At 37.4% G+C, this 13164-nt stretch overlaps 1 protein-coding gene across 1 annotated transcript in view; it reads left to right on the top strand.

The window, feature by feature from the left end:
• Positions 1-13164, top strand: part of LOC311302519 (uncharacterized protein) — a 1110603-nt gene that overhangs the window by 1000677 nt on the left and 96762 nt on the right. The window contains exon 20 of the mRNA XM_084428464.1: positions 2155-2328. Coding sequence (XP_084284590.1) covers positions 2155-2328 — 174 coding nt within the window. The remainder of the gene's footprint in view (positions 1-2154; positions 2329-13164) is intronic.

The following is a 13164-nucleotide window of genomic DNA, read 5'->3' as shown; positions in this document are numbered from 1 at the left end:
TCTACTTCAAACTACTTTAAACTTTAAACTATCTATCTATCTCTTTTTAACTAATCCATCTTTCTTTCTAACTTATCCATCTTTCTTTCTAATTAATCTATCTTTCTTTCTAACTAATCCATCTTTCTTTCTTTCTTTCTTTCTTTCTAATCTATCTATCTTTCTTTCTAACTTATTCATCTTTCTTTCTCTCTAATTAATCTATCTTTCTCTCTAACTAATCCATCTTTCTTTCTTTCTTTCTTTCTTTCTTTCTTTCTTTCTTTCTTTCTTTCTTTCTTTCTAACTAACTAATATTTCCTTCATTCTTTCTAACTAATCTTTCTTTCTTTCTTTCTTTCTTTCTTTCTTTCTTTCTTTCTTTCTTTCTTTCTTTCTTTCTAACTACTCTCTTTCTTTCTTTCTTTCTTTCTTTCTTTCTTTCTAACCTTTTTATCTTTCTAACCTATCTTTCTTTCTTTCTTTCTAACTAATCTTTCCTTCATTCTTTTCTAACTGATCTTTCTTTCTTTCTTTCTTTCTTACTACTCTTTTTCTTTCTCTTTCTTTCTTTCTTTCTTTCTTTCTTTCTTTCTTTCTAACTTATCCATCTTTCTTTCTTTCTAATTAATCTATCTTTCTTTCTAACTAATCCATCTTTCTTTCTTTTGTTCTTTCTTTCTTTCTTTCTTTATTTCTTTCTTTCTAACCTTTTTATCTTTCTAACCTATCTTTCTTTCTTTCTTACTAATCTTTCCTTCATTCTTTCTAACTAATCTTTCTCTTTCTTTCTTTCTTTTTCTTTCTTTCTTTCTTTCTTTCTTTCTTTCTTTCTTTCTTTCTTTCTTTCTTTCTTTCTTTCTTTCTTTCTTTCTTTCTTTCTTTCTTTCTTTCTAACTACTCTTTTTCTTTCTTTCTTTCTCTTTCTTTCTTTCTTTCTTTCTTTCTTTCTTTCTTTCTAACTTTCTTTCTAACTAACTAATCTTTCCTTCATTCTTTCTAACTAATCTTTCTCTCTTTCTTTCTTTCTAACTACTCTTTTTCTTTCTTTCTTTCTTTCTTTCTTTCTTTCTTTCTTTCTAACTAATCTTTCTTTCTAACCTTTTTATCTTTCTAACCTATCTTTCTTTCTTTCTAACTAACTAATCTTTCCTTCATTCTTTCTAACTAATCTTTTTCTTTCTTTCTTTCTTTCTTTCTTTCTTTCTTTCTTTCTAACTACTCTTTTTCTTTCTTTCTTTCTTTCTTTCTTTCTTTCTTTCTTTCTTTCTTTCTTTCTTTCTTTCTTTCTTTCGAACTAATCTTTCTTTCTAACCTTTTTATCTTTCTAACCTATCTTTCTTTCTTTCTTTGTGTTAAATAATGCCAAGATCATGCTAAGAACTCTATAAAAACTCCATAGTAACCATCTGTGACAACTAACCAACCACTCAAAATACTTTAAACTACTTTTAAATACTTTAAACTTCAAACTACTTTAAACTTCAAACTACTTCAAACTAATTTAAACTTCAAACTAATTTAAACTTCAAACTTCTTCAAACTTTCTGGTCCGACTTTATCAAGCCAACTTAAAGTTTGTCTCGATGAACTTTCGCATCTAGTTATTATTATTATTAATAATAATGAACTTTTACTTTAAATAATTTTTATTTTCAATTAGTGCCACACAGAACACAGCAGATGAAGTTCTCCAGAAGCTGATGCCTGTGGTTACAGCAACTAGATGCGCTCGGTAAGTAACACTGAGAACAAGCATCACTGTTAAAACATTATAACAGGTCTTACTTAAACATTATAAATTAATGGTTTAACAAAAAATATGAGTCACATTTAAGCTCTTACCTATCTGACCTGATTTGTGATCTACTTAACCAGTTTTTATGATATATGTGTGAGAAATTTATATTCAAATATATGCATTTGTAATGTATGCATATAAACATTTATATTTAATGTATGTAATGTATTCAATGTATTCCATTTGATCAGTTTCATATAATCTTTCTCCCTCACATAGAGACATAATCTCTTACAATAACAGTTAAATTTACTGATATATTGAATTCATTGTTTTAAAAAAGAGATATTGCACAAATTATAAACACAATCAAGAAAAGCAAAGATTTCTGTTTTGATCTGAGAGAGTGAAGAGTGTGTCATTGTTCTCTACAGGTTGTATAGTTGTGGTGTGACAGATGAAGGTTGTGCTGCTCTGGCTTCAGCTCTGAGATCAAACCCCTCACACCTGAGAGATCTGAATCTGTCTGATAATAATCTAGGAGACTCAGGAGTGAAGCTGTTTTCTGCTGTACTGGCGAATCCTCACTGTAAACTGGAGACACTGAGGTAAGATCATACGTTACTCTCACATGAAAATGTCACTAGGGGCGTTTCCATTACAGATTTTTCGCAAAACTTTTTTAATGAGCGTTTGGTGTAGGTCTACTAGGCATAGAGATATCTGAACATCTTTGCCAAGCGCAAACCAGTAGAGAAGTAGCCTAATCAATAATTAAAGTGCAAGCTGAGAAACTGAAGTGGATATGGAGAAAAGCTTCTTTATATGCCATTGCCTACATTTTAAACGGATGTCTGCCAATAGGCCTAAAACATTACATATATGGTTATTGTGACAGAGACTGGGACTCCAGGTTAATAAGATTCTGACTGAGTAGCAAGATATGAATTCAATTGTGATTCTGTGAGAATTCACAGATCCAGTTTCTCTTTTTAAATCTTCCCCTTAACATTTAAAGGAATCTACGTGTGTGTGTGTGTGTGTGTGTGTGTGTGTGTGTGTGTGTGTGTGTGTGTGTGTGTGTGTGTGTGTGTGTGTGTGTGTGTGTGTGTGTGTGTGTGTGTGTGTGTGTGCTCAAATATGGCTTCTGGAGAGCAAATGAAGGATAAAATATGAATTACTAAACTGACATTAATTAAGCAGTTCCCCATACTTTTAGAGTTACAACTAACAGCCACTAGATGGCAGCAGCGTATAAGAGATGAACTGACAGCTAGTAAATCTTTGAACATGGAGTGCTGATGATAATAAATGTAATATGTCAGGCTCACAATTTTTACAATTGAAGTGCTATAAAAGTTGTAGAAATGACAAATTCAATGTGCATTGTATTAAAGGTGCCATGTGTCAGAATTGAGGTAAAAATATCCCAAAAATGAGCTACACGCATCAAAAGAATGAGAAGAAATAAGGGCGATGATGTCATTAAAAAAATGACAAGTTATAGTGCTGCAGAGATATCAACCTGAATTAGCATTAGCATTACTAGCCACGGCCCGACAGGTGTCGTAATACCAGTTTCGGCCATGGGAGGCGGTATGCGGGCAACATAACCACCAGCCAAACATGCAATACACGAATAACTCGCACGGCTTGTGGGCGTACTTGAACCTGATGTCAATCGTGTGGAAAGTACAGGCCACTACTACATTCAAATAAAATCTGATAAAAAAAGGAACAGAACCAGAGTAAACATTGGCACTGCTTTCCATCGCTGGAGACAACTAATGGACATGAAAGAAATGAGGTTCGACTCCGAACTTGCAACATTTCTTTTGGATGCTGTTAGTATTTCGTTAGAAGTTTGTTTTATATGTTTGTGTAGTTTTTTCGGGAAGTTATAACATAGAAATGTATCGAAGGCTGTTCGATAAACGTATATATAACGTACATAAATATAGTATTGTAATAGTACAGATATATAGCACAATCTCTATAGCTCTTTTCTTCTTGCCAACTACGTGACCTATATTATGTTTATTAAATGGCTTTCCTGAGGTAAATCTGACATAATTGTTCTCCAGCTGTTATTGACCTCTTCACGCTGATAAAAAACACTGATTGGTCGATATTATGTATGAGGAATACATTTTGGTAAGTTGTAGCCTACTGTATCTTTCAACGGTGTTCGTGTTTTTTTTACTATTAGTAGAGATGATCGGTTCACGTGCGCTAGGGATCTGTCGTGCAACATTTACAAGCGCCAAAACGATATTTATTGTTTGAATTGCGTAATAAAAGTGACAGAATCTGAGAGCTGAGATATTTTTATATCATAACTAACCTGCTCTGTCTAGTCTGTCGGTCTCCGTGTCCTCTTTGCTTCGCGATTTTTCTGTGCGTGAGAATATTGATGTGTGGCGTGAGAATATTGATGTGTGGCGTGAGAGCGTGTGAAAAGTGTCAATTGCGTGTGTTTAACAATTTAACAAATTGAAATGTTTTTATGGCTGAATTTTAAAGACATGTATTTTCAAACAGCTAGTTTTTTTGTTCTGAATTCATATACTGCAAATATTCAGTTAAAAAAAAAATACAGATTCAAGTTTTTAAGAACTTCAAATTCAGTTTTTTTTTAATTCAAGTTCAAAAATTCAAGTTCAAAAATTCTGATCTTACAGAAAGTAGGTCACAGGTCATCCACAGGGAAGAGTAAAGGATCTCAGATAAGTCGAACAGAGCATTTTGTCTGCAGTGCAGTAGCTTTCTACCGCAAACGCGGTGGTGCTTCAAGAGAATCCGTGTATCTTTCGTTCAGTCGATTTTTTTATTTAATATTAAGAGTAGAAAAATGAGAAAACAGCTTGAGTATTAGATTTCTAATATTCTAGTAGCCTAATAATAGTCCGCTGCAGCAGTTGCACGGAGCTTACAAAACGTGTGTATTGCACCTATAGGCTACATTTAATTTTCTCATCAAACAACTAGACTAACGAATAGCTCGGTACAACAGAAGAGCCTAAGGGCTTTTTCTCTGTGTAGACCAGCAGCAGTTGCTCTGAATTTGCTATAACCTATTTCCGGACTGTCTAGGCTAAGTCACGTTTTATCATGAAACACGCTGTGATTTATTCCAAAGTGACTCGGGCATATATAATGCATTTAACGTTAAATAATCTAAATGTTGACTTTCAAAAGTAGGCGTGCCAAGAAGGCTATTCTCTGTATTTTGGTTCATTTTTGGTGAGCGCCAGAAAGATCTAAAGAGACAGAGACGCGCTAAAAATAATACATTTTACTGTTTCGGATGATGTCATATTATCTGTATGACTATAAATAACAGAGTATTAAGTTATTTCCCAGCAGTGGAACAAATCCAAGTGATGGCGCTCGCGCATCGCGCTCTCACACAACATATTAGGCTATCAGTTCTGGCGTTGCTTCATATCGCAGACTGCTCATTATCAAAATGAAACGCAGTCAACCAAACATATAAAAAGTTATTCTGCCTAATTTAATTGGTCTGTTGTACAATATAAAGGGCAAGCTGTGCCGCACACAGTCCTACGTGTTATTCCAAACATTTCCCTTGCTGTGAAGACGCTGATTTAGCCTATACGTGTATTTTGTGAAACGATGATGTCATCACATCACGTGTCGTCTGTGTCACGAGTAATAGTCCAGGCGTTTTAGGAAAAAAGGGTGAACAAATTGCAACAGAATCAAACTCAACTGATTTTGTATCCTCCATATGTCCTGAGTAAGGAAAAAAAAGCCCAGAAGAATCCCATTAGGGGAAAGTTCAGAAAAAGACCCAAATATATCCTATTCATTCGCCTATTCATTATTTCTCTCACATGAATAGGGTAAATAATTTAACCTTTAGATATCACCATGAAAATTACTGAGTTGATTACTTATATCAAGACAAACAAAAAATGTATTACAAGTTTTTTTTAATTGTTTGTTAACATGGACAAACGGTGCATAATCTAATTACAGATGTGCTAATTTGCATAAATACCACAACAGATCTAAACATTGGGTCTAGCCAGGTGAAAATATCTTGTTGAATCTTGTTGACAAATAACAGTAAAATATTTAATATTAAGGTCTGAATGAACCCATTTAGGCTACACATGAACATTAATACATAGAGGCAGGAAGAAGTACTTTAGAAACCAGCCTTTATTAATTTTTAAGAGACTGGGTTTGGGGCTGGGTCCGTGGGACTGTTTCTGGGGGATGAGTCTGAGGCAAGAACAGGAGACAATGGTAAGGAGAATGCAGAAGACAAAAGGTAAATAAAATAAAAAGTAAATCCCCAGAAACAGTCCCATGGACCCAGCCCCAAACCCCATCTCTGCAATAATAGTCAATAAAGGCTGGTTTCTAAAGTGCTTCTTCCTGCCTCTTTGTATTGATGTTCATGTGTAGCCTAAATGGGTTCCATTCAGACCTTAATATTAAGTATTTTACTGTTATTTGTCAACAAGATTCAACAAGACATTTTCACCTGGCTAGACCCAATGTTTAGATCTGTTGTGGTATTTATGCAAATTAGCACATCTGTTATGCACCGTTTGTCCATGTTAACAAACTATTTAAAAAAACTTGTAATACATTTTTTGTTTGTCTTGATATAAGTAATCAGCTCAGTAATTTTTATGGTGATATCTAAAGGTTAATGTTTTTACCCTATTCATGTGAGAAAAATAATGAATAGGCGTATGAATGGGATATATTTGGGTCTTTTTCGGAACTTTCCCCTAATGGGATTCTTCGGGGCTTTTTTTTCCTTAATCAGGACATATTGAGGATACAAAATCAGTTGAGTTTGATTCTGTTGCAATTTGTTCACGGTTGACCCTCATTTTGGCTTAAAACGCCTGGACTATAACAGCAACAACAATAATGGCGGACTTATATGATTGTATTCGTGCTGCAGAAGCTACTAAGCCTACTAGCTTTATTACAGCAAAATCTATTGCTTCTCTGCAACTGTGGTGAGCAAAAAGCGATAATCTTTGTCTTCTTCTTCTTGGTTCGTATACAGCGCGCAAGGTTATGCGCATGCTCAAAGTCTTCTTCTCCGTGTATAGTGTATCTCTGTGGCAGAATTACAGCGCCCCATACTGGTCTGGCATATATATTACACCGTTTTCAGTCGGTTTCAGTGGTTTCGTGTGTACGCAGATATTTCTTGAGACGACGCCGTGTTTACGGAATTTTTTTTTAGAACGAGGAAAAAAAAATATCGGATCGGGAACGCACCGGCTTCGTGTGGACGTGGCCTCAGGTACAATTACCAAAAATATCAAGGTATTTTTATTAATGAACTAATTATATAAAACTATTGTCAGTGCACTACAAATAAACTGGTTCTATGCCTTTACTTTATTAATAAAACTTTTTTTTTTTTTAAATACAAGGTTTAATACATTTATTTTTCTTTTGGTGGTCCAGCCTGAGACATGCACAAGCCTTCTGCATTTTTGTTTTCCCATCACAGTCAGGAATGATAATGTGGCCCCCAGAGAAAAAAGTTTGGTGACCCCTGGTCTAGTTGTTTGATGAGAAAATTAAATGTAGCCTATAGTTGCAATACACGCGTTTTGTAAGCTCTGTGCAACTGCTGCAGCGGACTATTATTAGGCTACTAGAATATTAGAAATCTAATACTCAAGCTGTTTTCTGAATCAGAAAGAGCTTTATTGCCAAGTGTGCTTGCACCCACAAGGAATTTTTCTTGGTACTGAAGCTTCCAGTGCACATATACAAATATAAATACAACAAGAACATAGTAATACAAATTCTAAGAATGAAAATATATAAAAAATAAATAAAAATAGTATAAAAGTCAAAAAGTAGGGTCACAGTTGGGTTTAGTCTGAATAAACATTTACAGATTATGAACATATTTACAGTATTTTGAGTAGTATGAATAATATAAATATCACCTGAATTAGAGAATATTACACTAGACAGTGGGAGTCTAGCGCATGTTACAGATTATAAACATATTTACAGTATTTTGAGTAGTATGAATAATATAGATATAAATATCACCTGAGTTTATTGCACTAGACAGTGGGAGTATTGCACTTACAGGCATATGCTTTGGGGGGCATGTTAAGTGTTCAGAAGGGAAATGGCCTGTGGAAAGAAACTGTTCCTGTGCCTGGAAGTTCTTGTGGCCAGTGATCTGTGTCGCCGTCCTGACGGTAACAGTTCAAACAGGGGGTGTCCAGGGTGAGTGGAGTCTGTGATGATTTTACCTGCTCTCTTCCTCACTCTGGAAGAGTACAGGTCCTGGAGGGTTGGCAGGGGGGCACCAATAATCCTCTCTGCAGTCCGGACTGTCCGTTGTAGTCTCCTGATGTCCGATTTGGTAGCTGAACCAAACCAGACAGTGATGGAAGTGCTTAAGACAGACTCAATGACGGCTGAGTAGAACTGGATCAGCAGCTCCTGTGGCAGATTGAACTTCTTCAGCTGGCGAAGGAAGTACAGTCTCTGCTGGGCCTTTTTCACAATGGAGTCAATGTGATTTGCCCACTTCAGGTCCTGGGAGATGGTAGAGCCCAGGAACCTGAATGACTCCACTGCTTCCACAGTGCTGTTCATGATGGTGAGAGGAGGGAGTGCTGGGGGTTTTCTCCTGAAGTCCACGATCATCTCCACTGTTTTGAGTGTGTTCAGCTCAAGGTTGTTATAGCTGCACCAGACAGCCAGCTGTTCAACCCCCAGTCTGTAAGCAGACTCGTCACCATTTTGGATGAGACCGATGACAGTGGTGTCGTCTGCAAATTTCAGGAGCTTGACAGAGGGGTCTTTAGAAGTGCAGTCATTAGTGTACAGGGAGAAGAGCAGTGGGGAGAGAACGCACCCTTGGGGGGCGCCAGTGCTGATGGTGAGGGTCCTGGATGTGAGTTTCCCCAGTCTCACTAGCTGCTGCCGGTCCGTCAGGAAGCTGGAGATCCACTGACAGATTGTGGATGGCATGGAGAGCTGAGTCAGTTTGGCTGTGAGAAGATCAGGGATGATGGTATTGAAGGCCGAACTGAAGTCCACAAATAAGATCCGTGCATAAGTCCCAGGTCTGTCAAGATGTTGCAGGATATAGTGCAGTCCCATGTTGACTGCATCATCCACAGACCTGTTTGCTCTGTAAGCAAACTGAAGGGGATCCATCAGGGGTCCGGTGATGTCCTTCAGATAGGCCAACACCAGTCTTTCAAACGACTTCATGACCACAGACGTGAGAGCGACAGGTCTGTAGTCATTAACTCCAGTGATTTTAGTTTTTTTGGGAACCGGAATGATAGTGGAGCGTTTGAAGCAGCAGGGAACTTCACACTGCTCCAATGATCTGTTGAAGATCTGCGTGAAGACTGGGGCCAGTTGGTCAGCACAGGCTTTTAGACAAGCAGATGAGATGCCGTCTGGGCCTGAAGCTTTCCTAGTCTTCTGTTTTTTGAAAACTCGGCTCACGTCCTCCACACAGACCTTAAGCTCAGGTTGGATGGCAGAAGGGGGGAGGAGAGGGGTTGCAGGAGGTGATGGTGGATGTGTGAAGTGCACATCAGGGCGGGTGTGAGGTGTGAGTCTGGGCTTCTCAAACCTGCAATAGAATGCATTGAGAGTGTCAGCCAGTTGTTGATTCTCCACAGATGGGGGGGATGGTGATTTGTAGTTGGTGATGTTCCTCAGGCCTCTCCAGACTGATGCCGGGTCGTTGGCTGAAAACTGGTTTTTCAGCTTTTCAGAGTAGCTTCTTTTAGCAACTCTGATCTCCTTTGTCAGTTTGTTTCTGGCCTGGTTATACAAGATTGTATCCCCACTTCTGTAAGCATCCTCTTTGGCATGACGAAGCTGTTTGAGTTTCCCAGTAAACCATGGTTTATCATTAGTGAATGATAAGAATGTCCTGGTAGGAATGCATGTATCCTCACAGAAACTGATATATGATGTTACAGTATCTGTGAGCTCATCCAGATCGGTGGCTGCAGCTTCAAAAACAGTCCAATCAGTGCAATCGAAGCAGGCCTGTAGATCCTGCTCTGCTTCGTTGGTCCATCTTTTTACAGTCCTTAATACAGGTTTAGCTGATTTCAGTTTCTGCCTGTAGGTCGGTATAAGATGAACCAAACAGTGATCAGAGAGCCCCAAAGCTGCCCGTGGGACGGAGTGATACGCATTCTTTATCGTGGTGTAACAGTGGTCCAATATATTACTGTCTCTGGTAGGACATGTAACATGCTGTCTGTATTTTGGCAGTTCACGGGAGAGATTTGCTTTGTTAAAATCCCCAAGAATGATTAAAAGAGAGTCTGGGTACCTTTGTTCCATTTCAGCTATATGTTCAGCCAGCTGTTGTAGCGCCGCGCTCACACACGCGTCTGGAGGAATGTAAACATTCGCGAGAATGAATGAGGAAAACTCCCGCGGCGAGTAGAAAGGTTTACAGTTTATGAAATGCACCTCTAAATTAGGAGAGCACATCTTCTTCAGTGTTGTTACATCTGAACACCAACTTTCGTTAATGTAGAAACATAATCCACCACCTCTCGTTTTCCCCGTTAGTTCCGCGATGCGATCCGCTCGGAACAGCTGGAAGCCCGGCAGATGTAGTGCGTTGTCCGGTATGGCTTCACTCAGCCAGGTTTCAGTGAAGCACAGAGCAGCGGAGTTTAAAAAATCCTTGTTAGTGCCGGTGAGGAGAAGAAGTTCGTCCATTTTGTTAGGAAGAGATCGGAGATTCGCAAGATGAATACTGGGTAGTGCAGTGCGGAGGCCGCGCTCGCGGAGTTTAACCAGCGCGCCGGCGCGCTTCCCGCGTTTGCGTCTGACCGCGCGTTTTAACAACACCACTGCGCCTCCAACGAGAATGTCCAGTAAAACGTCTGAGTAATCAAAATCTGTAAAAAACTTGTCTGGTGTGTGTTTCCTTTTCTCATTTTTCTACTCTTAATATTAAATAAAAAAACGACTGAACGAAAGATACACGGATTCTCTTGAAGCACCACCGCGTTTGCGGCAGAAAGCTACTGCACTGCAGCCAAAATGCTCTGTTCGACTTATCTGAGATCCTTTACTCTTCCCTGTGGATGACCTGTGACCTACTTTCTGTAAGATCAGAATTTTTGAACTTGAATTTTTTGAACTTGAATTAAAAAAAAAACTGAATTTGAAGTTCCGAATTTCTTCATCTTGAAAACTTGAATCTGTATTTTTTTTAATCTGAATATTTGCAGTATATGAATTCAGAACAAAAAAACTAGCTGTTTGAAAATACATGTCTATAAAATTCAGCCATAAAAACATTTCAATTTGTTAAATTTCAAATGTTCAATATTCGTTTAAAAAAATCTAATTCAGAACTATTTAAACTACCACCTAAAATTAAATTTTGTTAGATTACACTTGTAAATAATTCAAATTTACACAATTCAAATTCAAATCATATTGTCATATTTTAAGCTCCATATTTCTGGAGGTATACTGCCCCCATCTGGTATGGAATATGGAGTATGAATTTATTTTTTTTGACACAAGGCACCTTTAAAAAAATCTTTATTGATATGCAAACAGACAATAGACATCCAGCAAAAGAAAAATGGCAAGTGATGTATGCCCTCAAATCTGTAGATGTGCATGGATTTGTCCTGAATCCCTTCAAGAACTCGGGAGCAACTAGAGTATACACACCTTCTGTATAGTGTAACGTGTCATAACGTAATTGTGTGTAGGACAGTGAGTGAGTGAGTGAGTGAGAAAACGTGTGTGTGTGTGTGTGTGTGTGTGTGGGATCATCTTTATCTTTAGCGTGCGCAGCTCAAACAGCAATGTGCATTTATAACTATAACTGGGACTGTCATATACATGCCATTATAATGAGAACACTATTGTAATAAAATGTTGTGTATTCTCTGGGTTTAGTTGCCGTGTTTCAGCGCGTTGTTGTAGAAATAGCGCGTCCAGAACAGCGATTACACGTTCTGACCAGCACAGTCAAGCTCACTTGTGCATTCACGTCACTTTGTGCAGATATATGATAAGTCGTAATATTAAGTTTATGAAATATAAATATCTGATTAATCTCACATATGATGCGTTTCGTTGATTTAAACCTGCTAGAAAAGTTCTTCAGTTTCCCGGTGCTCGTTCTCTTCAGATCAAACAGCAATGCAAAACATTACAAGCTATGATTGGGACTGTCATATTATTATAATTGTATACACTATTGTAATAAAAAGTGGTCAATTCTTTGGTTTAGTGTCATTCTTCAGCAACCGTTGAGTTGATTAACCTTCTAGCAAAGTGGTTCAGTTTATCGCTCGTTCTCTTCCGCTTCAGCGCGCGCGGCTCAAACAGCAGCGATGTCATCTGACACAGTAAGCCTGATATTAAAGAGCTTTACTATTACCAGAGAATGTCTAATATGGCGAGAAGTTTCACTCTCAGTACACTTCCGGCTTCTGAACTGGTTGCAGTTCCTCTCTGATTCCATATGAGGGCGCTCACAGGACGAGTCAACATTATGAAGCTGCAGACTCGGAGCCTGCATCTACAGTCCCGCACCCAGAGTCCCGCATTCTCAGACCCCTCGTTTTTCGAGACAGCGCCTCCTGCTGTTCGAAAGATCGTATAACACCCTTATCCAAATGCCATTGAAAACAATAGGATGCAATATTACGGTCTTGTTTTATTGAGTTAATTGCGTTTTATAAGTTATCCAAATAAATATTTGTGTTCCCTGCTTAATGCAAGTGCCAAAAAAAAAACTCATGTTCTCTGACTAACAAATTACCCAGTAGTTATTTTTTGAGCGTGAGTGTAATTGAAAGAAAATTACTGATGGAAGGGATACAATTACAGATTGAACTATCTTCTGAAAAATATTATGTGATATTATATCATATTGCTACAATGTTTTTTTTTAATTCAAATTCCAATTTTTCTTTCAGTTCAACCTAAAATGGTCTAATTAACATTATACCATGCTAACATTACAAAACCTGTTTTTGATCTTTTGAATGCGAAGCAAAACTCAAATAAGAATAGACAAATCACCAATAATAAACAATGCTGTACTTTATTTAACGATCACCTAAACAAGACAAAGCAAAGAAAAAAGGAAGAATTGTGTTAGTGACTTTACTTTTCGTCTTCAATTGCATTAAAAAAACTCCTCATTTATAAGTCCCTTTGGATAATGCCTAATAATCTCACATAGGCCATGAATTATGGCCTGTCCATATAAATAAATAAATAAATTAATTAATTAATTAATATATAAAACATTGCATAGGCTATATGGCAATAATAGGAACAATCCAATTGACAAACATATAAACATTTTTATAATACATAAATTATATAAAGTAAAATAATTACTCCGGCATTAATTAATTCAATTTATAGTTTTAGGAGAAAAGGTC

The sequence above is a fragment of the Rutilus rutilus genome (genome assembly GCF_951802725.1).
Source record: "Rutilus rutilus genome assembly, chromosome: 13".
In the NCBI taxonomy this organism is placed as follows: Eukaryota; Metazoa; Chordata; class Actinopteri; order Cypriniformes; family Leuciscidae; genus Rutilus; species Rutilus rutilus.
Note: the sequence above shows the minus strand (reverse complement) of the source record. Positions and strands in the feature narration are given on the sequence as shown.